Genomic DNA, 27370 nt, shown 5'->3' on the forward strand with positions numbered 1-27370 from the left:
CTTCTTCAGCGACAACAATTCAAGCGTTGTCAAAGATCTTTTCCATTGAAGGATTGCCTCAAACCATAGTGACTGATAACGGCATACAATTTACGTCGCAAGAATTCCAGACATTCTGTCAGATGAACAGAATTGCACATTACAGGACGGCACCATTTCACCCTGAAGCTAATGGACTCGCCGAACGATTCGTATGAACATTCAAGGCACACATGACAAAGTTGGTGCAACAGTACAACAAAGAGAATTCCTTTTAATTTTTCTGTCACAATACAGAGCTACTCCGCACGAGGCACAGTCACCAGCAGAAAAACTGCATGGGCGACAACACAGGGCTTTGATGTCTCTCCTAAAACCTACAATGCATCCAGGAAATGATCAACGAATGTCGAAAGGACGACGATTCCACGTAAACGACAAAGTCCTCGTAACTGTCTACAGTCGAGGAAAATGTACTTGGTCACAAGGAATCATTGTACAACGCATTGGAAATGTCATGTATAGAATAAGAATGCAAAGCGGCATAGTTATTCGCCATACTAATCAATTACGGCAGCAAAGACAGCAGTCACATATAGGCAGAACTCCTAAGCTGTTTCATTTTGCAGACCCAGAAGCGGAGGTCAACCCCGAGCAGCTTGCAGAATTCCAGACGCCGTCACCAGCAGCCGCTGCCACCGCCGCTGCCGCAGCCAATGCAGACACTGCCACCGACGCCACACCTTCAGGGGCAGCCAACTACACCAGCCGTCCACAGCCGACATCCGCAAAGAAGATGGACATCGAAGAAAAATTAAGAGTTAAGCTATGACCAATGTACCGACGTTGAAATGCAATTATGTAACAAAATTTTTGCTTCTCCGGTTCCCTGTTCTGTAGGTTTTGAGTGGGTTTTTCTAGCGGACCGTGGGCGAGTGCCACGGGGAGCAACATGTGTGCACCCACAGACATACGCACGCCGGAAAGCACAGAATCAGAAAAAAAAGGCTTTTCAAGCAAACTTCAAAAGCTTTTTTTCTTCCCCTGGAAGGGAAGGATGTTGTGTACATAGTTCCGCATAGTCAGCGCGTACACAACTTTCCCACTAGAGCACGCCCCACTAAGCACAACAGCGTAGGAGCAGCACTCGTCCATCTCCGCACTACGAGATGGCGCTGTCTTAGATACAGACCAAATTCTGCTTCCGCCGATCCATGTATTAATATATAATGCAGCCAAAGAGATTGCTGCTAACGGAGAACCTTTTCTCCTCGCGGATCACACTCATGCAGTAATACCTGAATGTGCGAGGTATTATAACGAGTGTACAGACCTCCGATTAGTCAGTCTGCATTAGTCTGCACCAGTCTGTACAAGTCTGCATTTGTCTGCACTAGTCTGTACCAGTCTGCATTTGTCTGTACCAGTCTATAGTCAAGTTTCAGTCTGCGCCTAATAAGATTACCATATTCCTGTACATAGCCATGAAGATAAATGTATAGACACTTTTGTCAAGTATCAGAGATATGTGAGAATAAGATTAACGTACCAAGACCAAAGGAACTTCAGATTGTCAATTGTAAATAGCATCCAGAATCAAGTTACGTAAGGTTTATGCTTGTTACTATTTTAATAAATGTGTGTGAAAATTAATCAAGTTCTGTTTCAAGTTGGTCACCGTCAATCTGCTACTCTAAGCGTGCAAGTGGCATTTCTATCGTCTGACCTAACGGCAGAAGATAAACACACCACGATAAGACCACGAGACATATTGCTGACACTCGCCTACTTCATTAGAGCAACAAGTCAAATAATCTGATGGTGTGTGTACCGAAGGTCTTACAGTACGCACACCACATTTGGGCAGTATCTATTTGTGGTTTTTAATTTGTTCATACAGGACTAAATCTATGTTGTTTGTGAAACAACTCCTTACTAAAAATTTCTGAAAGAGTACTGACAAGGCTATCAAACAAACACGTAAAAATGAGTTGTTAAAGAAATCAAAAGAATGTCTACGCATGTGTATAGTAAAAAGCTGCCACAGACAGTGAATGGATGTATTTCATCATACAATTCTGTACACAGTGTTCATAATTTAAGAGTGAAAATAACAAGTTACTGAATAGTGGAGGCATTCAGAAGTTAACAAGCTCACAAAAAAGAATATAACATTTGCTAGCTTTCGGATGAATCCTTTTTCAGGCTAGAGCACCCATATAACAGCACATGAGCACATGCTGCTGCCACACCTCCACATGGGGGAGAAGGTGTTAAGGCTGTGGAGGAATGAGGATAGGATGTCTTGGTCCCTCAGTCCAGACTGTGAAGCTATCATCAATGAACCTGAACTAGACAAGGGATTTGGGGTTTTGAGAGACTAGTAAGGTTTCCTCTGGATGACTCATAATCAGATAGGCATAAGAGAGTGCCATGCATTTTGTTTTGTTTTAGGGCGCAAAAACAACTAGTGTCATATGCACCCACAGCAGAACTGTGAAACACAATGACAAAGAGAGGAGTTAAAATTGACTATAAGTCAATCCCAATCAATGAAAGATAGGACAGCTAAAAATAGGGATGTGGAGGAAGGACCATAAAATACGCCACAGAGAAACGGAGGTCCAGAACTAAAAATTAAATTGTCTTTGCCATATTGCTACAACAGATAAAATGTAAAATGTGGTTGACAGCCTATGCATCGTTCACTAAAATGGCCGAAAACTCAGACAGCAAAGCCAAACAGGAATGTAAACGGTTAAAAAACAAGCATTCCATCAGGAAATGGCAAACAGTTAAAAGTTGGGCACAATGTGCACAAAGTGGTGGGGGAGCACCACTTAACAAATAGTAATGGCAAAAACGCAGTGCCCAATACACAACCTAGTTAAAATGCCCACCTCGTGGCAGGAGGAGGGGGGGGGGGGGGCAAGACAAGTTTGTCCAAGCCACTGGGAGAGGCTTAATAACCCTGAGCTTATTCTCATGAAGGGAGGACCAGCAGCGATGGCAAAGTGAGACCCTTTCCAGACAGATGGCTACACAGAGACCATCAGACGGAATATACGAACTAGTGGGCTGAGGTACGAGGACTGCAGCCTTGGCAGCAGCACCAGCAGCCTCATTCCCTGTCAGACTGACATGACCAGGAACCCACATAAACATCACAGTGGCTCCATAAAGAGTGAGCAAGTGACAGTTTTCCTGGACTTGTTGCACTAAGGGATGGACGGTGTACAGCACACAGAGGCTTTGAAGGGTGCTGAGAGAGTCTAAGCGGATGACAAAATTGGAAAGCCTGTGTCAACGAATGTACTCCGTGGTCTGATATAGGGCGAAGAGCTATGCTGTAAATAATGAGCAGTGTGCCAGAAGCCGATGCTGAAAAATGTTGGCACCAGCGATGAAGGCACACCCAACATCAAGGTCAGTCCAAGAGCCATCAGTGTACACAAAAGTACTATCACAAAGTTCCATGTGAAGGGGATAGAGCAAGGCTGGTGTATTGTCCTCAGTAAGCGAATGAAGGTCAAGTTGAACATGGGCTGCCACACGAAGCCAAGGTGGTGAAGGATTCACAGCCACTGGGAAAGATGCAAGGAGCATTAAGTTAATCTTTCGGAGCATGAGTCGAAAGCGAACTCCAGGAGGTAAGAGGAAAGAGGGATGTGCCTCATACTGGCAATCAAAGGAGTCATCAAAGGAGGTGGCCACACATGGCACACAAATGGCATGCATATCTGCTGAGGAAAAAGTCATGGCAGTAGGACAGCAGTGGTTCGGCAGCTTCTGCATACAGACTCTCAACTGCATTAATGTAAAAGGTGCCACTGGCCAAATGGGTGCCATGATGGTGGATAGTATTGAGACAGTGCAAGAGGAATGGATGTGCAGATGCATATACGTAACACCCATAGTCTAATTTTGAATGGACAAGGGACTGGTACAACCGAAGGAGGGTGGTTCTATCTGCACCCCAGGAAGTGCCATTGAGAACACCTAGGACACTGAGTGACTGCGTGCAGTGGGCTGCCAGGTAAGAGACATGGGAGGACCATGCAAGTTTCCTATAGATCATGAGCCCCAGGAATTTCGTAGTTTGCATAAACAGAAGAGAAAAAGGCCCAAGATGTAAAGATGTTAGGAGAAACCACTTGTGCTACCAGAAATTCATTCAAACGGTTTTCTCAGTGGAAAAATGAAAGCCAATGCCGATGCTCCATGAATAAAGATGATCGAGACATTGCTGAGAATGCCACTCAATGAGACAGGTCTGTGGAGAGCTGCAATAGATGCAGAAATTGTCAACAAAAAGAGAGCCAGAGATGTCCAATGGGAGACTGGGTTAATGGCAGTAGCTCAGGAGGGAACCCTGAGGCACACCATTTTCGCAGATAAAGGTGTCTGACAAGGCAGAACCCATATGTACCTTGAAAACTCTGTCTTTCAAAAAATTCCTGAAGAAAACAGTGCATGTTGCCATGGAAGCACCATGTGCAGAGAGTACGGAGGATACCAGTCTTCCAGCCGGTGTCATAGGCTTTCTCCAAATCAAAAAACATGGCTACAATATGGGATTTCTGCAGAAAATTATTTGACATGGGTGGACAAAGTGACGAGATGGTTAATTGCAGAATAGTGCGTCAGGAATCCACACTGTGCAGTGGTTAGTCAACTGCGAGACTCAAGCCACCATACCAGCCGGGCATGAATCACCTCGCAAACACAGATGGTGAGAGAGATGGGGCAGTGGCTAGAAGGAAGGTATTGGTCCTTACCTGGCTTAGGTATGGGTATGACAGTGGCTTCACACCAGCTTCTGTGAAATGTGCCCTCTGCCCAGATGCGGTTGTACACATTAAGCAGAAAGTGCTTGCCCGTAAGAGAAAGGTGCTGCAACATCTGAATGTTAACAGCTTCTGGCCCCGGGGCAGAGGATTGGCACGAAGTGAGGTGACATTGTAACATTCACAATTCTGAGAAGAGTAGAGTATTGCCGGAGACTCTCCTGCTTGTTTACAAAGGAGAAAGGCAGAGTGATAGTGGAAGGAGCTTGAAATTTCCACAAAATGGTGGCCCAAGGTGTTGGAGATAGCAATAGGGTCCACAATGACATCATCTGCTACTGTCAGGCCGGAAACTGGGAAATAGTTCTTGGTCCCAGAGAGCTGTTGTAAGCTGGCCCACACGACGGAAGAGGGAGAGGAATGTTACAAGAATTAGCGAATGAAATCCAGCTAGCTTTTTGCTATCCCAAAGAAAGCAAGGACAATGGGCATGCACCTGTTTATAATGAATGCAGTTTGCCATCATAGGATGACAGTTAAAAATGCAGAGAGCACGTCTCCATTCACGAATTGTGTTGCAAACACATCTCAGTCCACCAAAGGACCAGGAGTGCTATACGGGTGTTCATGGCTGTGCTACAGATTTGTTTGTCTCTCTTTCCCTCAAAGGAGAAGTAAGTGTGTGTGAGGATGTAATTGGTTAGATGTACAGGGAGTTAAGGTGGTAAGTTTGGAGTCTGAAAGACATTGGGATAGGAAGTGTTTGATAGTAACAAATCCACAGGCATGGGGTGATGTAGAGGGAGGTGGCATCAACAGTGATGAGTAAGCACCCAGGTGTTAATGCCATACTTTCACAAAATGCAAGTTATAATACAAAAACAACCAAATGTGAAAATTATTTCATCACCAGTATGATATTTTCTGTCATTTTCTTCCAAAAAACTGTACCAGTAATGACTTGTTTTAAAGAGGTCCTCAATGTACTGGTGCTTTGAAACAGCACATTTTCTTACAACTAAGTTATAATATATAACACACCATATATGGAATTCAACTGATAATGAAAAAATACAATATGGTATCTCCCACGTTCTGCTTGTGGTGTAGAATGCAGTCTTCCATTTCGTTGGCTGCATTCCTCTCCATGAAGAATCTGTCTTCTTATTCAGTCTTTCACACTATGGAATGCTTGACCAGCTCCTTGCTCATGAACACTTTCTCATCACATGTGATGACAGTTTAAGGATTTGAGTAGGTATTGGAGGTTATGCTGGACTTCCGGGTTGGGATCCCTACAGCAGGTCTTGTAGGAGCAGGAGTCAGATAGTTGGTAGATGCCTTCTGTCAGGATTCATCACTATCCACTGTAGAGTGAAAATCTCATTCTGGAAACATCCCCCAGGCTGTGGCTAAGCCATGTCTCCGCAATATCCTTTCTTTCAGGAGTGCTAGTTCTGCAGGGTTCGCAGGAGAGCGTCTATAAAGTTTTGAAGGTAGGAGATGAGATACTGGCAGAAGTGAAGCTGTGAGGATGGGACGTGAGTCGTGCTTGGATAGCTCAGTTGGTAGAGCACTTGCCCGCGAAAGGCAAAGGTCCCGAGTTCGAGTCTCGGTCCGGCACACAGTTTTAATCTGCCAGGAAGTTTCAACAGTATTTTTGGTTTGTTTAGTTGGTGTATGATTGGCTATGTCTGGAGGGAGTTTTGAAGGATGTTACATATGGAAAAGGTTAGAAAGGCAGGGTCTGGATGCTATGAGGGATTGACAGGGGGTTCACTGGGGGTAGAATAGGCGTTGACGAGTAATGGTGCTCCCTGTAGAGATTAGGATATCAATAAATTTCATAATTTTTGGAGGTGGTGTCTGGAGTGCTCTTCCAGATCTTGGAGAGTATGGGTTTTGATTTGGGAGATATGGTGTAGATGATTAGGCCTGCATAGTAACAGCATGTTGTGTAGGGAGTAGGGGTGGTCCAGGGATGCCTATGCCATGGATGTTTGTTTCTGTAGGAGCAGGTGTGAAATCAGTCATATCATATACCAGCTGTGATTTCTGTACAGCATTTTATGTGAGCATAATCACCAACCACCTGTCAATGTGAATTAATGGCCACTGCCAAACTGTATCCAAAAGCAAAGTTGACCACCCGGTAACAGAACATGCTGCTAAGCACAGCATGCTTGACCTGAATGGCTACTTCAAAACCTACACCATCTAGATCTTTCCCCCAGCCCCAGCTTTTCTGAACTACATAGAAGGGAGTTATTATTCCAACACAGTTTTCATTTCTGTAATCATCCCGGCCTCTATCTTCACTAACCCTTTGCACCTACTCCCTCTTCCCCACAGTCTCCCTCCTCTGATCTGTCACCCCCTCCCAACCCACTTTTATCATCAATCAATCAATCAATCAATCAATCAGTCAGTCATCATGCACTGCGTGAACTCAGTAGATCTGGTGCCCTTGTGTTGCATTTCTATCTAATCAACCTGCTGCCTCTCACTTCCATACTATGTTGCACACATGCTGCCTCCCTCCAGATCGTCAGACTCCCTCCCCAACCCTTCCTCTCACTATCAGCCTCTTTTCTCCCTCATCCACTCCACCTGGCACAACCCTTCATGTCAGTTACCTACTGAACTGTAGTCCCAGAATGGTGTATTTAACCAGCACAATGTAGTTTTAAGTGTGTGTGTGTGTGTGTGTGTGTGTGTGTGTGTGTGTGTGTGTGTGTGTGGAGGGTTGGGGGTGGGTTACGCATGCATATGTGTATTCTATCTCAAAAAATGGTTAATCCAAAAGCTATCAAAGTTCGTTTGTCTGTTTTGTGTGTGTGTGCTGTCACGGACTCAATGCTTCCACTATTCAATGAGTTGTTACTTTTACTCTTAAATTATTTACATTCTACCAGAACTTTCTAAACCATATTAAGTGTGAACACCTTTGGTTATTTGCCCTTTTATATTTTGCAACTTTTCTTGCTGTCTCCTTTTTCCTTTGAGTTCTTCTCCACTAAAACATCAACTTTCTTTTCTACAACTGCCTTTCTTTGTCTCATCTTTGACCTGATTTTCAGTGTATCTTTCCCTTGTCCTTGAACTTTCCCCCACCCCACCTAACTCTTCTAACTTCATGTTTTAAATATCATCTGTTGCTGTTACTTCCCTTGTAAGTTACTTTCTCATCCTATCTTATTGCATCTTATTTGAGTCAAGCTCACTGATAATTTTATTACTTAATCCCTCGTATCACATTGTGCTTAGTGTGTCATCTAGATGAAACATTGACTCTAGTTCCCAAATCTGGCTCCACATGTTCATGTCTACATCTGTTATGCTGGGAAGTACAAGTATTTTCCTGTCTTTACTGGAGTGTACTCATTTCGTGTATCCTCCTCTTTAAAAGTCCAGTGTACATGAACAATTTGAATTTCATCTATTTCAATTGCTTACTAAGTCTAAATCTATGTTAATCTGTAAGAGGTGCCATCCAAAATTTTCGGGACTGGTGCTGCCATCTGTTGAAAACTTTACCTTTGGACTAATGTTCACCATCACACTCAAAGTAGTTCCCATCCGCACGTACGCACCGGTCCCAGCACTTCTGCCACTGCTCAAACATTTTCTGGGAGTCATGTTCTTTGAGGGTGTTTATCACCACCAGTAATGCTTCTTCAACCCTCTCTAGAGTGTCAAACCGACAGCCTTTCAACTTGAGTTTCAGTTTTGGGAATAGCACGAAGTCGCAAGGTGCCAAATCTGGCAAGTACGGTGTGTGGGTTACAACCACCATGTTGTTTTTTGCCAAAAATTTCCTGGTGAGCAAGAATGTGTGACAGGGCACGTTGTCATGGTGCAGCAGCCAGTTCCCTTGAAGCCAAAGTACGGGCCATCGTCACCACATGATTTCACGGAGCCGTCACAAAATGTCACAGTAGTACACGGAATTCATTGTTCGGTTGGGTGGGACGAATTCTTTGTGCACAATTCCCTCGGTATCAAATAAAATGATGATCATGCTTTTCACTTTGCTCTTCACCTGTCTCACTTTTTTGGGTCTGGGAGAGCCCGAGCTCTTCCACTGGGACTATTGTTGCTTTGTCTCTCGGTCATAAGCGTAAATCCAGCTCTCGTCGCCAGTGATAACCCACGACAAGAAGGTCGGATCATCAGATGCGGTCTGATGAAGGTCTGTGCACACTTCAACATGCTGTGCCTTCTGATCGGCAGTCTTGATCCTTGGCACAAATTTTGCAGTGACACGATGCACACTCAATTCATCAGGCAACATTCGTTGACATGTCCCATAACCAGTACCTACTTCATCCGCAAGGTCTTGAACGGTTCAACATCAATCCACACGAACCAATTGTTGAAGTTTGGCAACAATGTCTGGCGTTGTGTGGCTAACGGGCCTTCCAGTGTGAGCATCATCTTCAACATCTGTACGGCCGGCCCTGAACCAAGCATGCCACTCAGACACACGCATACGGCTCATGCTCTGTCCCACAAACTCTTGTTGAATCATTGCAAGGGTCTCCGTAGTACTTTTCCAGAGATTCACAAAGAATTTGATACACACGCGTTGTTCTGTTCGTGGATCCATCCTAAAATTGCCACACATCAAACACAGAGTATTACGGAAATCACTGTGGACACACAACACATCCTCCCAGCTGAATGCCACTCCGCACACTGACTCATCAGATATGCAGCTCTCGCCACCTAGCAGTGCAAATATATACTACTCCTACTTTCCAGATGGCAGCGCCAGTCCCGAAAATTTTGGATTCCACCCCGTATGTTTGTTATAGAACATACAGATTTTTAATTAGTTCTGTATAGTGAACTTTCATATCATAATTTTAAACATTAAAAAAGTGAATTCAAAATAAAAGTGGAGCATAGACAAACAGAATATAATGAAGTTCCACAATTAGGTGTATTTCATCATATTTACCAAAGACTTCAGTCTACGACCAACTGATGGAGCAGGCTGTAGATCACATTCTTCCGTCTCAGTACTCTCTGTGCTTCTGCTCTCGCTGCTAGGTTCCTTATACACTCTCTTAATGGCAATCTCATTTCTAATATACTGGATTGATGAACTGCACTCAGCTGACCCATTTTTCTTTACAGATATTTCTTCTTCACGTTTTTTGAACACCCTTTCATTTGTATAAATTTTTTCTCCTTTAACATGTGTATCAGTCCTGAGCTTCTTTGAATGAGCCTGTGGAAATAAATGATCAAGTGACACAATAAAACAGTGTTAAAAAGTGAAAAATGACAAAGTAAGTCACAGCAGTCGAAAATTCTCTCTCTCTCTCTCTCTCTCTCTCTCTCTCTCTCGCTCACTTTCAGTACTATGGTGCCCAATTGGTCCACAGCACGGGCGAGAAACAGTTACACTGTGTGCATCATCTCTTAAGAGCAAAAAAAGAGACTTCAGTAAAAAAATTAAAGATATGTTAACATAAAACGTTAACAGAAGGATATGTGACTACACTGCTTCCAGTGAAGATACTTGAATACTGTGAACTGTACATTTTGGAGAACAAACATATCAAAAAATCATTATCAAGAAATTTTGTTTGTTGCTGTAACATAAAACCACAGATTACTCATAATATGACAAAATAACTGAAAGTAACCCCAAGTGCGGTTGAGCCCTAACCTAAAAATTAAGCTAGAAACACAATATCTACATCTACATATATAGTCTGGAGAACACTGTTTGGTAGCTGACAAATGATGGTTCTTAATGTACCACTTACTCCTTCCCATTCCATTCTCTTATAGAGCAAGGGAATAATTATTACTTAAATATATGTCTGTCAACTATAATTAGACTAATCTCATGTCTGCAGTCCTGCTGGGTCACGTTTGCTTCAAATTATTAATTGTAGTAAGGTACTTAATAAGTCTGTGAAATAGAAAAAGGAAATAACTTTACATACATGTCTTCAGATTTATTACTTCGACAAAATTTTAACATGTTGTATAAATTTTTGATTTAACTCATTGTTGTGACTCGCCGATCATTCAAACTGCCGCCGCGTAATTACGCGCGTCCTCTACATGTGGCGCTGTCTGCCAGTCATGCAGCAACCGCGCTACCTAAGCGGCCAGCCAGCCAGCGGCCGCTATACTTCGACTCAGTGCTCATTTGAATGTTAACGTGTTCACATGTCTTGCTTTGTCAACTTGCTCGGTGACTTACATGTGTTGTGTCGTTTTGAAATATATGTGTTCAACTTGACGTTATAACAATTGGCTACGAGGATGGGATTTTTCCTTTTCATCGTTGACCCACAGGTTTCCATGGCTACTTTAGAGCAACTATTGCAAGGTCTCATTGAACAGCAAACGGCAATTCGCGATTTCGTCGCGGCATCCAATGCGGGCCGTTTCTCGTCGTTGTCTATACCTCCTTTTCATTCTTACGACGAGACAGCAGTAGACTGGTCTGATTACGAAAAACGTCTTCGACAGCACTTCTTGGCATTTCATGTCGCGGATGAACAAACATGTAAGTCTCTGTTCCTTTCATGGATTTCACCTAAAATGTATCGATTGTTGTCGCAATTGGCTCCTTTGAAAGATCCTGCGTCTTTGTCCTTTGCTGAAATGTGCTCACTTCTGTCAGTATATTTTCATAAGCAAACGCATGTGGTAGCCTCTCGTGCTGCCTTTTATCGTTGTAAAAAACAACCGAATCAATCCTATCGCGCTTGGACGGCTGTGCTTCACGGCCTCAGTCGAAAGCGTCAATTTGTTACTGACGTTCACAAAGAATCCTACTCAGATTCCATGGTACGGGATGCTATTATCCGGTCGGCGCCCGACAAAGAAGTGAGTCAACGTGCCCTTCAGTTGGCAAATCCGACTCTAGATGAAGTCCTCTCCATCGCGCAGTCTTTTGAAATTTCTCGCGCCGCTGGAGCGCAAATAGAGGCGTGGGGTGACGTCGGGGACACACAACCTCTGTGCGCTGTTGACGACGCGTGCGGCGTGTCCTCGCCGGCCGACGTGGCCGCCGTACGCTCCCACGCGCAGCCTCGGCCTAACCGTAAACAACCCTCTCAGAAACTGCAGCAAAACCCCCGGCAACTTTCTTCATGTCCGCGGTGTTTTACGAAACATTCACGCGAAGATTGTCCCCAACGATGGGCAGTGTGTCACAATTGCAAAAAGAAGGGTAATGTGTCTTCCGTTTGCAAATCCGACCGCATACATGATGTTCACGACCGTGACGCTGATTCTGCTTCTGCGTTGTCTGTCAATTGTACTTCTTCCCTTTCAGGGAAGTTATTCCTCACAGTCCAAATCCTTGGTCGGAATGTTCGCATGCTGGTGGATACTGGTTCTGCTGCCACTATAATTAATTCTCAGACGTATCTTCAGTTGGGTTCTCCACTCCTATCACCTGTCACTCGGCAATTACGGACGTACAATAAATAGAAGATTTATCTCTTGGAACAATTTAATCCTGAGGTATCTTACAAATCCGTCGTTCGCACTGTTCCCATATTCGTGGTCGACCAGAGTAACGCAGAAAATCTTTTTGGTTTCGATGCCTTTCGCGTTTTTGGGTTCTCCGTAGATGACTCTGTCAATATCCTCTCTCTGATGCTATTCCTTATGCTCAATTGGATTCCTTGTCGACGAAATTTTCGTCCCTTTTTTCTCCTGGGTTAGGCCGTGCAAACGACTTTGAAGCTCATATCACGCTCAAACCCACTGCTCGGCCTAAGTTTTTTACGGGCTCGGCCCATTCCTGTGGCCCTTCGTGATCGGGTAAAACGGGAGCTGGATCGTCTCACTACTTCAGGGGTCTTGCTTCCTGTCACTTCCAGTGAGTGGTCCTCCCCTGTCGTTGTTGTTGCTAAGCCCAATGGTGCTATTCGTATCTGTGGCGATTTTAAAGCCACTGTAAATGCACAGTGCCTCATCGACACTTACCCTATGCCCCGACCTGAAGAAGTGTTCACTAAATTTGCGGGTGGCCAGTATTTTTCTAAAATTGACCTGTCAGAAGCTTATCAACTTCCTCTCGACGCTGCTTTCCGGCAGTTTCTGGTCCTTAACACGCCCTTCGGTCTCTATCAATACCAACGACTGCCATTCGGGGTTGCCAGCGCCCCTGCTCTCTTTCTGCGATTCTTGGAACAATTATTGCTCCCTGACTCTGGGTGTATCAATTACATGGACGACATTGTTGTCACTGACTCCACCACTAAAGAACATCTTCAGAACCTCCGCACACTTTTTCATGTCTTACAGACTGCCGGTCTTAAGTGTAATCTTCAGAAATCACATTTTTTTCAGGCATCTATCACGTACTTGTGGTTTTAAATCTCTCGGGATGGTATTCGTCCGCTTCAGCAAACTGTCGCTGCGATCGATGCCCTTCCTCGCCCTACATCTGTTAAGGAGCTGCAGGCCTTCTTGGGGAAAATAGCATACTATTTACCGTCTGCTGCTTCGGTGGCTCAGCCGTTGCATCGCCTGTTGCATAAAAACGTGCCTTTTCACTGGTCCGCGTCATGCGATGCGGCTTTCCAGAAATTGAAGACTATGCTGAAACAGGCCCCTTGCCTGGCTACTTATCGACCTGACCAACATCTTGTTCTTGCAACGGACGCCTCTCAATATGGGGTCGGTGCAGTCCTTGCGCACCGTTTTTGTGACGGTTGTGAACAACCCATTGCTTATGCCTCCAAAACGCTCACGGATGCCCAACAAAAGTATTCTCAAATTGAAATTGAAAAACAAGCTCTGGCCATTATTTATGCCCTTCATAAGTTTGGTATTTTTCTCTATGGATCCAAATTTCATCTTGTTACGGATCACAAACCATTTGTTTCCTTGTTTCATCCATCGTCACTTCCCGACGAGGCTGCACACCACCTACAGCGTTGGGATCTTTACTTGTCTCGTTTCAATTATGAGATTCATTTCCGGCCGACGGCTCAACATGCGAATGCTGATGCACTGTCTCGCCTTCCCATGGGTCCTGATCTGGCATTCGATAGGGACGAACTTTTGTGTTTCCACCTGGATGTTGCCGAGCAGCGGGTTGTGGACGGCTTCCCCATCACCGGAGACCGGCTGGCGGCTGGTACGGGTTCTGACCCTACCCTCTCCCGGGTTTTACGCTGTATTCAGAAGGGTTGGCCAGATCGTCCGTCCGCTAAGACTTCTCATCCGTTGCGGAACTACTACGCTTTGCGCTACCGCCTCACGGCTAGGGATGGTGTTATCCTCCTTTCCACCGACAATGCTTCGCCGCGTGTTGTGGTACCTGCGTCTTTGCGTGCTTCGGTCTTGCGCCTCCTTCACCAAGGGCACTGGGGTGTCTCGACTCTGAAATCGCACACATGGTCGCTGCCTGCGGCCCTTGTGCGTCACAGGCCGCCGCCCCGAAGTCATCTTTGTCACCGTGGCCTTCGCCTGAGACGCCCTGGGAGCGCATTCATGCTGACTTCGCGGGACCTTTTTTAGGTACTTATTGGCTTCTCGTTATTGACGCCTACTCTAACTTTCCTTTCATTGTCCGTTGCACGTCGCCTACCACCGCGGCAACCACAAATGCTCTCGCCCGCATTTTTTCTTTTGAAGGCCTTCCCTCTACTCTTGTTACTGATAATTAATGGTCCGCAATTTGCCTCTTCCGAATTTGCGGATTTTTGTGCTCGTCACGGCGTCATACATGTCCGCCGCTCGTGGTCTCGCGGTAGCGTTCTCGCTTCCCGAGCACGGGGTCCCGGGTTCGATTCCCGGCGGGATCAGGGATTTTCACCTGCCTCGAGATGACTGGGTGTTTGTGTTGTCCTCATCATTTCATCATCATCCAGGAAAGTGGCGAAATTGGACTGAGCAAAGATTGGATAATTGTACGGGCGCTGATAACCACGCAGTTGAGTGCCCCACAAACCAAACATCATCATCATCATCGGCGTCATGCATGTCACGGCCCCTCCGTTCTATTCAGAATCAAACGGTGAGGCGAACGACTGGTCCGCACATTTAAGGCTCAGATGAGGAAACTCCTCCTGCTGCTGATGATGCGCTTCTCCAATTTCTGGCTTCTTACCGTGTCACCCCCCATGGGCGACCACAGCCCGGCTGTGCTCTTACATGGCCGACAGCCCCGCACGCTACTTCATCTTCTGCGGCCTTCCACCTTACGGCCGCGGGTGCCTTCGCTTGGCCGGTTCACCGCCGACCACCTCGTATGGGTACGGGGATATGGCAGGCGGCCAAAATGGAGTCCAGGACGCATCTTACGACACCGTGGCCGAATCCTGTATGAAATCCAGACGGACACGGGTGTTGCAGTGCGTCATTCGGACCAGCTTCGGTCTCGTGTGCCGGCAACGCCTGTTCCGAATGCCGCTACACCACCTTCGGCTCTACCTGACACTCGGGATCTTGGCATCTCTCATTACTCACAACGCAGCCCTCTCGCCAGCCAGCCAGCCAGCCAGCGGCCGCTAGACTTGGACTCAGTGCTCATTTGAATGTTAACGTGTTCACATGGCTTGCTTTGTCAACTTGCTCGGTGACTTGCATGTGTTGTGTCGTTTTGAAATATATGTGTTCAACTTGACGTTATAACACTCATATTACATTAACCCACAATCACAGTTTTCATGATGAAGCAATGAGGTTGCTGATAAAATTGTGTGTAAGGAAAATGTAGTTGAGAATGTTTTTCTGCTTCTTTCATGAATGTTCTTTCAGAATCTTGAAGGCTCTCTGGTACTACTACTTCAAGACTCTTCTCCAGTATGCTTGCAATGTCATGCTAGAAAAATGTATTTTCTTTTTATTGTATCTCTAATCCCACTGGTATGTCCTACTGGAATTTGGTCATTAAAAACTACAGCAAAAAATCAGGAACATATATGCCTATTTGCCACAAGCCACCTTATGGGCATGGTGGAGGTACTGTCGCTTCACCCTTTCCTGTGCCAGTAACAAGTGGTGTGAAGGAAGAATGATTTTTGATAAGCCTCTGTGTGATTTCAAATCTCTGTAATTTTACCTTCTGGTCTTTCTACAAAATGTATGCAGGAGGAAGTAATATGCTAGTTTATTCTTCTTCTACGAAGATCCCCTCCAAATTTTAACAATAAACCACATAGTCATGCACAACATCTTCCACGTTTAGCATTTGCCACTACAGTTGAATGAGCACTCCTCGGTTTCGCACAACCTATGATGAAACATGCTGTTTTACTTTTGATCGTCTGTTTCCACCATCAGTCCTACCTCGTAAGGGTCCCTGACCGAAGAGTGGTACTCTAGTACCGTAGGAAAACTACCACAGTCATGGGTGGACAACTCTTCCTGGGGACTCTTCCAATGAATCTGTCTGCATCTGCCTCTCCTACAGTTAGTTTATGTGATCATTTCACTTTAAATCTCACCATATGCACACTACCAGATATTTAATGGATGTGAACTTTATCAGGGATTGTTCACCAATTATGTAATCTAACACATGATGTGTTTTATTTGCTATAATTCCGCAAACCACTCACAAAGCTGGTCAGACATTCCATATGCTCATATTTTAGGACAGGTGTGAGCATGGGTACTAAAAGGAATCTGTTAAGTTTCAGTGACAGAATAAATCACACAAGGCTGTCAATTCAACTAAATACCTTAGGATCACAATTATGAACAACTAAATCTGGAACACTCACGTAACTAATCTTCTGGGGAAAACAAACAAGAGACTGTGTTTCACTAGAAGAACACTTAGAAGATGCAAGAAAGAGACTGCCTACAAGTACTGTTGCGCAGCATGGGATCCTTACCATACAAGATTGACGGAGGACTTTTTAAAAAGTTCAAAGACGGGCAGCCCAGTTTGTATTATTGTGAAGCAGGGGAAAGAGTATCGTGGATATTATATGTGAGTTGGGGTTACTTATTAAAACAAAGGTTTTCTTCATTGTGGTGAGATCTTTTCAAGACATTTCAATCACCAACTTTCTCCTCTGAATACGAAAATATTTTGTTGGTGATCACGTACACGCAGAGAAATAATATTCGTAATAAAATAAGAGAAATCATTGGATGGAAATATTTAAGTGTTCATTTTTCCTGTACAATGTTCGAGAGTCGAATGGTACAGAAATAGTGTGAAACTGGTTTGATGAACCCTCTGCCATGCACTTAAGTGTCAAATGCAGATTGATGTTCATTAGACGACAGTACAAAAATGTACTGAATACCTTCTGGAAATCCATCAGTCTGGGCATTGGTAGCAAGTGATTCCTGGGTCTTGTGGATGAACAGAACAAGCCCAAGAAGATTTTATTAGAACAAGCTGGGTTTCATAAAGAGCATTGTTTACAGAATTCATGTTGATTCCTAAAGAAGAGATGATTATCGGTCAAAAGCAATATCGTGATATTTAAGCATAAAATCTCTTGCAAAATTCTACAACAGACTATCGTCATCAATATAATACTATAGTTGTATGCATGACCTCCGAACTTTTCCAGTCATTTGGAATGGTCTAATCCTGCAACAACCTATGATATATATGACTGTAGCTAGAAGAAGAGCAAGTTCCTTATAGATATCTCATCAGATCAAGCCACCTTTGTTTAGTTGAGTGATTCTATCCTGAGGTTACTTATCTTGATATGTCCTTTTGGTATTTATGTGACAAATGAAATAAGGGACTCCAGGACAATCTTCCTGTGTGAGCTGATTTTGGAAAAAGGAATTTAGTATTTTAGACTTCTCTCTGCCACTGTTTATTTCTATGCTAGTACGGTCACTGAGTTAGCGTATATGTGGCTTTCATACGTACAAGAACAAAATTTCTTAGACTTTTTTGTCATAACTGATAGATAGTTTCACTTTCGAACTTGTTGAACAGTTCACACAAGGCTTTCCTAGTGCTTATTTTAGCTTTTTTCAGCTTTTGCTTGTCATCATGGCTTTGTCTACTCTAAAATATAAGGAGTGTTCAAACGAAAAGGTATGAAATGTTGTACCAACCAAACTGGTTGAAATTTGCTTATTCCTCTTTGGGAAATGTGGTGAGACATCTAGGGATGTGAATGTAGTGTAGTCATCTCACCCTAAAAAACTCAAAGCTGTGCCCTCACCAGACAATGTGACGCTCACCATCTTTTTCAATGTCCAATGTCTGATACTTATCGAATCCCTTGACCATAGAAAAACAATTAACGATGACATGTACTGTGAGACACTTCACAGTCTATGCAAGTCCATCATGAGCAAACGGCCTGGACTGCCCACAGAGAGAATGATTCTGTTTTGTTTTAGGGTACAAAAACAACCAACGTCAAATGCGCACACGTCAGAAGCATAGAATACGAAGACAAAAAAGGAGTCAAAAGCGACTACATGTTAAGCCCAATTGACTGAAAGAAAAACAGCCAAAAACAGGGACTTTCTCTTGGAGAAAGGTCCATAAAATACACCATAGAGACAACAGATGTCCTGAACTAAGGATTAAATGTCCATCATATGGCTACAACTCACAAAAAGTAAAACGCAGTTGACAGGAAGAGAGTCGTTTGCTAAAACAGCTGATAACTCACGCAGCAAATCTAAATTAGATCGCACTTGGTTTTAAAAAAAGGGTATTCTATCAAGAAATGCAGAACTGTCAAATGTTGATGGCAATGAGAACAAAGTGGTGGTGGGGCATCACCACTTAACTAGTGGCAATCACTAAAATGACAGTGCCCAATACACAAGCCAGGTAAAATTATCTCCTCACAGTGAGATATCTGAGAGGAGATTGGCCAAGCCACTGGGAGATGTTTAATTCGCCAGAGCTTGTTCTATTGAAGGAAAGACCAGTGGTGATGCCAAAGTGACACCATCTGCTGACAGATGGCAAAACAGAGATCATTGGAGGGGACGGAAGAGTTACTGGGCTGAGGTATGGGGACTGTAGCCTTGTCAGCAGTGGCATGAGACTTGTCTCCTGTCAAACCGACATGACCAGGGATCCACATAAACATCACAGTGGTTTCATCAAGAGTGAGCAAGTGAAAGTTTTCCTGGACCCATTGCACTAAATGATGGATCGTGTACAGCACACAGAGGCTCTGAGCACGCTGAGACAGCAGGAGTAAATGTCACAATTGAAAAGACTGTGGCACCAGATGTATTGCATGGCCCGATACAGCACGAAGAGCTCCACTGTAAATACTGGGCAACGTTCCGGAAGCCGTTATGGTAAGCGTCGGTGCCAATGACGAAGGCGCACCCGACACCTGAACCTACTCCACTCATTTCTGATGGAGGAAGTCGGGGTGATAGTGGGACGAGCTCAAAATTTCCACCAAATGGTGGCACAAGGTGTTTGAAATTGCAATAGGGTCCACTATGACATCATCTGCTACAGTCAGGCCAGAAATTGGGGAATTGGCCTTGGTCCCAGAAAGCTGTCAGAGTTTGGCCCACATGATGGAAGAGGGTGTGGAACTATTTAAAGGAGTAGTAGATGAAATCTAGTTAGCTTTTCAGCTATCTTGAAGAATGCAACGACAATGTGCATGCAACTATTGATAACGAATACAGTTTGCCATCTTAGGATTATGGTTAAAACTGCGGAAAGCATGTCTCCGCACGCAAATTGCGTCGAGGCATGCCTCAGTTCACCAAGGGAATTGGGCATAGAGTGGCACAGGTCAAGAAATGGAACATTCTGCAGCAGTAAGGGTAATGTTTTTAAGGTATTCCACATGGTCAATCACAACTTGAAAGAAGTTGTTCGTTGAAGGTTGCCAGGATAGACTAAAGCCACCAGTCAGCTTGAGTAAACTGCCATTTGGGTTTGCACATAGGTGGCATAGGAGTCAGCAACGGGTAGCACACAGAATATGGTCGCTTGAGTACATGTCAGATAAAACGGACCACTCGAGATGACAGGAAAGCTGGGCAGTGCAGAACGAGAGGTCCAAATGGGAATAGGTGTGCATGGAGTCTGAAAGGAACTTGGGTGCACCAGAGTTAAGGCAGACAACGTTGGTTGATTGAGAAGGTCGGCCAAGAGGGCACCAAAGGGGCTGGTGCACATTAGAGTTACCGAGCAGGAAAAAGGAGTGCGAGAGTTACCCAAAAGCTGGAGGAAGTCTGCCCTGGTGACACCGAATGACGGAGGATGTAAACAGTACAAAGGGAAAAGGTGAACAGAGGAAGGAAAATGCGGATGGCAACAGCTCGCAGTCAGCTGTTCAGGGAGATGGTTTGACTATGAACATCTCCCCCATGAGATGGAATGCCATCCTCAGGGCGAAGGTCAAAGCAGACCGGAAAGAAATGCGAGAAGTCAAAGTGGTTGTTAGGATATGATTTTTGTTTCCTGGAGGCAGAGGCCAAATGGATGCTGTGATTCCAAGAGCAGCCGTAATGCCTCCTTGTTGGAACTAATGCTGCGAACATTCCGTTGGTGGAGAGTCATAACAGGAAAAGGGAAGGATGGGAAAATGGGAGGGATGTCACATCAGCTGCTGCCAAGTGCCAGCCTTCAAAGACACACTGCTACAGGGCGCAGAGCCTGGAGGATTCTGCTCCATGAGATCCACAGAGGTGTCGGCATTCTCTCTCAGTTGGTCTGCAGAGTCCAGGGCAGAAAAATGGTTGGCGGGGTGCACTGGTAACACGGAGGTCGGCCGATTGAGGGTATCAAGTGGCGACACCATTGAAGAGGATCTCTAAGTCGGTGACGGAGAACACTCACTCAGGGTGTATACGCGGAAGAGAGAAAAAAAAAAAATTCCCGTATTTTTCCCGGATCTCCCGGGTGAAAATACACTTTTTCCGTGTCAAGTGACAGTATACTGTCCCTCGGAACTGGAAAAATTATCCTTTGGTATGGTTTTATACAGCAGTGTAGAGCTTCCCGGCACCTTAGAAACGAAACTCAGTGGGGAAAAAACACGTTTTGGAAAGATCTTTGATATATGCTGCATACTTTCGTACTACGAAAGTATAAATTCGAATTCCACCAACAGTAAAAGTTAATGGTTTAAATTAATATGCACAGTGCTGCTTGAAGAAAAGCAAAGCTTTCGCATATAATATTTGTCTCATAAGCTACAAGAGAAGCTAAACTTTCACATATAATGTTGATCTGTTTAGCGCATGTTACACTTTAAGATACATCATACAAATACGCTACAAAAATTTTTAATACCGACATAAATCTCAGATCTTCTGGGCTCGAAATTCTTCTAAATGGCTCGTCATCAAAGAATTGATTTTTAAAAGGAGAGCAAACGCTCTGTGATTTAAGAAATTCATCGTACATTCTCCCACATAGTTAATCTGGTGTAAAAGGAAATTTACTTTGAAAATAACTCTTTTCGGACATCAGTTCACAATATTTTCCGCGACTTGTTAGAAATAGATTCATTTCAGCAGTTGCCAGAGAGCGCCAGATAAGAGGCGTCACCGCTCTTGGGCAGCTACGGTGACGTAGGAAGCCCGTATGTTCGTAAGTGTAAAACATTAAAAGATCTTACATTATGTCATAAAAGAAACAAGACATGAGAGGATACTCCAAAAGCGTCGGAATTTCGTGAACCATATTAAAATGCATAGTTCGCCTTACGGTGCACATTCGTATGTCCAGATTCCCAATGACTTAAGCCTCGGGATTTTGCCGCCCGGTGCGAACATGTCAAGTGCCCCCCCCCCCCCCGCCCCACCCCCTTTTTCGACATAGTCAGCTTTCCCCATAATATATTTCATACATGACACCTTATTTTCACATATCACAGTCATTCGTCTCTTTCGTAAATCGGAGCACCCTGTTTCTGTACCATAGACAATTTTCAATAAAACCCTTGATTTTATGAATAATTTGTATTTCCAATTTATTCTCACATTCCTTCATCAGGGGGTATACGTGGACAAGGAAAAAAATTCCCTGACTTTTCCCGGATTTCCCGGTTAAAAATACTTTTTCTCCCGGCTGACAGTATACTTTCCCTTATCAATCCTTTGAATGGTTATGGTTTTATACACGGGCGTACAATTTCCCGGCACTTTAGAAAACGAAACTCAGGGAAAAAGACACGTTTTGGAAATATCTTTGATGTGCAGCAACATGTACGCTGCGTATTTTCGTATTGCGAAAATATACACTGGAATTCCACCACAACACCGCATGTTACTTTCCGAATAATTAAAATCGAGATTTCGACGCGCTTTTGTAAGCCGTTCGTAGCTCATGTCACATGATCTCGCCAGCCGATGACAGCAGATATTAAGAGCATAAGACACGTGATGTAGTCAGCCAACAGCAACATCACTGTTAAGTAGCACGAACACACAAACAGGAAAAGTTAACAGTTTAAATTAATATACATAGTGTCGCTACAAGAAAAGCAAAGCTTTCACATATAATATTGGTCTCAAGCTGCAAGAGAAGCTAAGCTTTCGTATATACTGTTGATCTTTTTTGCGCTTGTTACACTTGAAGATATTATCACACAAACGTGCCAGTAAAATTTTTAATAATGACATAAATGTCTGATCTTCAGGGCTCGAAATTCTTCTAAATGGCTCGTCATCAAAGTGTTGATTTTTAAATCTAAATGGCTCGTTATCAAAGAGTTGATTTTTAAATGAGAGTCAAACGCTCTGTGATTTAATAAATTCATGGTACATTCTTTCACAAAGTTCAACCTACGTAAAAGGATATTTACTTTGAAAGTAACGCTTTTCAAACCACTATTCACAATATTTTCCCGCGAACTGTTACAAATAGGTTCGTTTCAGCAGTTCCCAGAGAGCGCAGATAACAGGCGACACCACGCTTGGGTAGCTATCATGACGTAGGGAGCCCGTATGTACGTACGTGTAAAATATTGAAAGATCATACATTATGTCATAAAAGAAACAAGACATCAGAGGATACTGCAAGAGCAACGGAATTTTGTGAACCATACTAAAATGTGCACATTTAAAGTGCATACTTAAAGGCCACATTCGTATGTCCATATTCCCAATGAATTAGACCTCGGCCTGATATTAAGTTTTTCAGTGTGGTTTTCGGGGTGTAAATTTTCTTGGAGCATCAGTGCTGTAGTATATCATGTTTGGTTCTTTATTAAGGCAAAATGCAATACTTGCTAGAAAATGAAAACGTGCACTTGAAATGCACCGAACAGTTGAAACTAGCCAGTACTGTGGAATTAAACATTTCGTTTCAAATACATTGACTGCCTCTGCGGAAAAGGTTAATACAAGTCAAATTTCTTTAGCAAACAGACAAGAATAACTTCATTGTTCCGCAAGGCGATTAATGCTTGACGGTCAGAAAGGTGGAAATAAAATCAATTCTGAAACTAATGACATATTTCAGCCTTCTGTAATTATGTGAATGTGTTTTAATTGACTTGATAGCTCCCGGCCACAGATATCCGTTTTGTTTTCATTTGACGTGAGAGTAAACGAAGGGGAAACAGCAAAATCACTAAATGTGAACACGGGTCACATGGAGACTACCCACTATAACTCAGACTGCTCTGCGCATCAGCCCCGGATCTACGACATTTGCGAACCGGGTCAATACAAAAAAAAAAAAAAAAAAAATGGAATTTTCAAAATATGTTCATCTTGTAGCGCACATCTTTCTGAAATGACCTGGTGGATGACATCGGAAGTTCACTGAGGCTTTTTGCAGATGATGCTGTGGTGTATCGAGAGGTTGTAACAATGGAAAATTGTACTGAAATGCAGGAGGATCTGCAGCGAATGGACGCATGGTGCAGGGAATGGCAATTGAATCTCAATGTAGACAAGTGTAATGTGCTGCGAATACACAGAAAGATAGATCCTTTATCATTTAGCTACAAAATAGCAGGTCAGCAACTGGAAGCAGTTAATACCATAAATTATCTGGGAGTACGCATTAGGAGTGATTTAAAATGGAATGATCATATAATGTTGATCGTCGGTAAAGCAGATGCCAGACTGAGATTCATTGGAAGAATCCTAAGGAAATGCAATCCGAAAACAAAGGAAGTAGGTTACAGTACGCTTGTTCGCCCATTGCTTGAATACTGCTCAGCAGTGTGGGATCCGTACCAGATAGGGTAGATAGAAGATATAGAGAAGATCCAACGGAGAGCAGCGCGCTTAGTTACAGGATCATTTAGTAATCGCGAAAGCGTTACGGAGATGATAGATAAACTCCAGTGGAAGACTCTGCAGGAGAGACGCTCAGTAGCTCGGTACGGGCTTTTGTCAAAGTTTCGAGAACATACCTTCACCGAAGAGTCAAGCAGTATATTGCTCCCTCCTACGTATATCTCGCGAAGAGACCATGAGGATAAAATCAGAGAGATTAGAGCCCACACAGAGGCATACCTACAATCCTTCTTCCCACGAACAATACGAGACTGGAGTAGAAGGGAGAACCGATAGAGGTACTCAAGGTACCCTCCGCCACACACCGTCAGGTGGCTTGCGGAGTATGGATGTAGATGAAAAGTCTGAAACATAAAACATATGTAATCGAGGAAATGTAAGACATATTATTTGGTCTAAGTATGTCAAAGTGCAGTGCCACGCCTCTTCATAAAGCATTTTTCTGCCGCACGACCAAACTATATTCAGGAGAGTGGAAATTGAAATGTCCTGTGGTGCCTCTCCTGCTCCCATCGGCCGGTTTGACAGCCTGCCCCTTAAAAAAAAAATCTCGCATTTAACAGCGGATGGGATTATTTGTAATCGAAAGAACAAGAACTCTTCAGAAAATCTGAACTCTTTATTGCCTATTAGTTAATAACTTGCTGTTCTGTGTGACATAAAATTAAATATAGGATATATAAAACCAATACTGACAAGAGATAAGCAAGAAATTACACATTTCTTCAAACCTTAGCTCCTAGCATTTTTTTCTCACTAATCTTGCTACAGCTTTACATGGTGTGCTTCCCTTTCTGCGAAAGAATCTATTACCTGATCAATGTTAGTCAAACGTTTTGCTACATGAAAAATCTAAATGTCGCTATCTAATACTCAAAAAGCTGTTAATACAATAATACCCAAGACTGTGTGGTTTCTCGATCTGATTACGTCTATTTTGTCACTGTCTGCTAGATAAAACAAAATAGGCCTTTCTAATATGACAGCAATTTTGTAACACACCAAATAAACGAGACTTTTGGCACATATGGCCATTTTTATAACACGACAGAATATAATCCACGAAGTACCAATATCAAATGCCTATTAGGCCCTCTACATACAAGCAAAAAGATTTATGTTAGGAAATAGTTTCACATTTCATTCATACGCACCAGCTTCTCAAGCATGAGATCGAAAAGTAGTATTCCGAAATTTTTATATAAATTTGGAGACGTCTTATTCTTCCATAATTTGTGTGAAGTCCCCATTTCTTCTCCTTCCCCGTTCTAACAATCAATCTTGTCATCACCAATTCTGTAGCTATTCCTGCCACTGTCAAAATCTGTTCGCCGATTAACTTCACTAGTCCTGCCAGAATCACAGGCTTAGTTATCCCACGATTATTTTCCGGTTAGGCGTTATTTACGTGTTCGAACAACACGTTTTCCGCGTTACTCCCAGAATAGAACTTACGCGGCTGCTAGACCGGGACTGTACTACTGCTGATTACTAGTGTAGCAATCTGGCCAAAAATTTTCCGTCAAAATTTCAGTTTCTTGGATACACCGAGAAGATAATACGTAATATTTCTTACCTGTTATTCCTGTCAGTCGTTTATTTCCATTCTGATATTCTGAATCTATGGATTTCGCTAGTAATTATAACAATGCTGATCATTCGCAAACCCAATCAACCACATAATCAGACAGTGATTGGCATTCATCCGTTCGGCTTTACTCCCTCAGCTCGTATAGCCCCGTCCTCTTTTGTCTGCGTAAAGTTTATTTCTAGATGCGACGAGTATTCTCCTGACAGAGACATCACGTACACTATGCGTGCATTCAAAAGTCAACTTATGATTCATTCAGAAATCAACTTTAAATGTATTCAAAAATGTTCCAAAACCAACTGGGAAGGGTTTCAAAATCATCTGAATAATCGATAGACAAACGTGCGCTGGATGCTAGGCGCTTTGTGAAACAAGCTTTTTTCCCTCAAGAATATGAATTTGGCGCCCCCTTTTCCCGGTAGCATCTAACTGCTTGCTGCGACTGCTTCCACAGCCAACAGCCACATTCCTGTAGCCAGAAGCGGGAGAATCTACTACGCAAAAGCCGGCCTTCGGAGGCCGTGCGGTTCTAGGCGCTGCAGTCCGGAACCGCGCCACTGCTACGGTCGCAGGTTCCAATCCTGCCTCGGGCATGGATGTGTGTAATGTCCTTAGGTTAGTTAGGTTTAAGTAGTTCTAAGTTCTAGGGGACAGATGACCTAAGATGTTAAGTCCCACAGTGCTCAGAGCCATTTGAACCATTTTTACTACTCAAACGTGACCCAACTGCACATAGGCCTGAGCCCGCGCGTAACTGCTAAAAGAAATCGAATGTAAACAGTTGCGACTTCACGCACATTGGAGGCAATTTGTTGTTATGAAGCACTGCATAGTCTTCCTTTGACACATTTTCAATTGGCAGACGCTTGCATGAGCAGTGTGTGTCGTTGTTGTATACGACGCATTTCCTTCGCAATTTAAGTTATTTTCGTTTTTTTCCCTCTCGTTTATGCTTTATTGTTGAAGTAGCGGGATACAGTAATATCTTTTTTTAGAGTATCGGTTCTTACCAGTCAGAATTTAAAAAATTTAACTGAAAACTAAAACAATGAAAAATTCCCGGAATTCTAAAACTATAACGGGTTTTCCTGGTTTTCTCCCGGATGAAAAAATGCCCGGGTTTTCCCGGATCGTATACACCCTGTTCATTTACGCAAGATGGATTTGCCGCCCCCAAAAATCTTCCGCCCCGAGCGATGGCACGGTTCGCCCCTCCCACCCCCTCTCGCATGAAGCATCGGGCTGCCACAGAGAAACTGTACTGAAATTCAAATCCTTAAAATCGAATGTCAATGTATTTAGACAGATTTCCAAACAAAAACTGACACAAATGAAAGAAAACCTAGCTTGTTTACTAAGAATCATGTCTTCCCTCCGTTATTTAGCAGTGCACGGGCATGCAACACGTGGGCATACTGATGAAACAAGTAACTTTGATACTTTATTACGCCTTCGATGTGAAGATAACGAGCTACTTTTAATATGGCTACAGCACGAAACTTACAAATGGACATCCCATGATGTGCAAAACGAAATTTTGTCCATTTTATGTCATACACTTCTCAGAAAATTATTGGAGGATATCAAGAGCGCAGAGTATTTTGCAATAATATCAGACGAAACAAGAGACATAGCCACCAAAGAGCAATTTAGTATCTGTATAAGATTTATAGATGCTTCGCTAGAGATATAAGAATATTTTTTACGGCTATACTCAATACAAAGTACCACAGCTAAGGCTCTGTTTGATAGTATTATCGACATTTTAAGACGATTTGATTTGCCTACATCTAATTGTAGGGGCCAATGCTTTGACGGTTCAGCTAACAGGCCGGATTAT

At 43.5% G+C, this 27370-nt stretch overlaps 1 protein-coding gene and 1 non-coding gene across 2 annotated transcripts in view; one reads left to right on the forward strand and one right to left on the reverse strand.

Annotated features, from left to right (window-relative positions):
• LOC126185053 (uncharacterized) overlaps positions 1-27370 on the reverse strand; it is a 904507-nt gene that overhangs the window by 751987 nt on the left and 125150 nt on the right. Inside the window, exon 3 of the mRNA XM_049927811.1 lies at positions 9730-10002. Coding sequence (XP_049783768.1) covers positions 9730-10002 — 273 coding nt within the window. The remainder of the gene's footprint in view (positions 1-9729; positions 10003-27370) is intronic.
• On the forward strand, positions 6316-6390 carry Trnas-cga (transfer RNA serine (anticodon CGA)). Its single transcript has one exon. It is a non-coding gene; the product is annotated as a tRNA-Ser (tRNA).

Source organism: Schistocerca cancellata, chromosome 4 (assembly GCF_023864275.1).
Source record: "Schistocerca cancellata isolate TAMUIC-IGC-003103 chromosome 4, iqSchCanc2.1, whole genome shotgun sequence".
Lineage (NCBI taxonomy): Eukaryota > Metazoa > Arthropoda > Insecta > Orthoptera > Acrididae > Schistocerca > Schistocerca cancellata.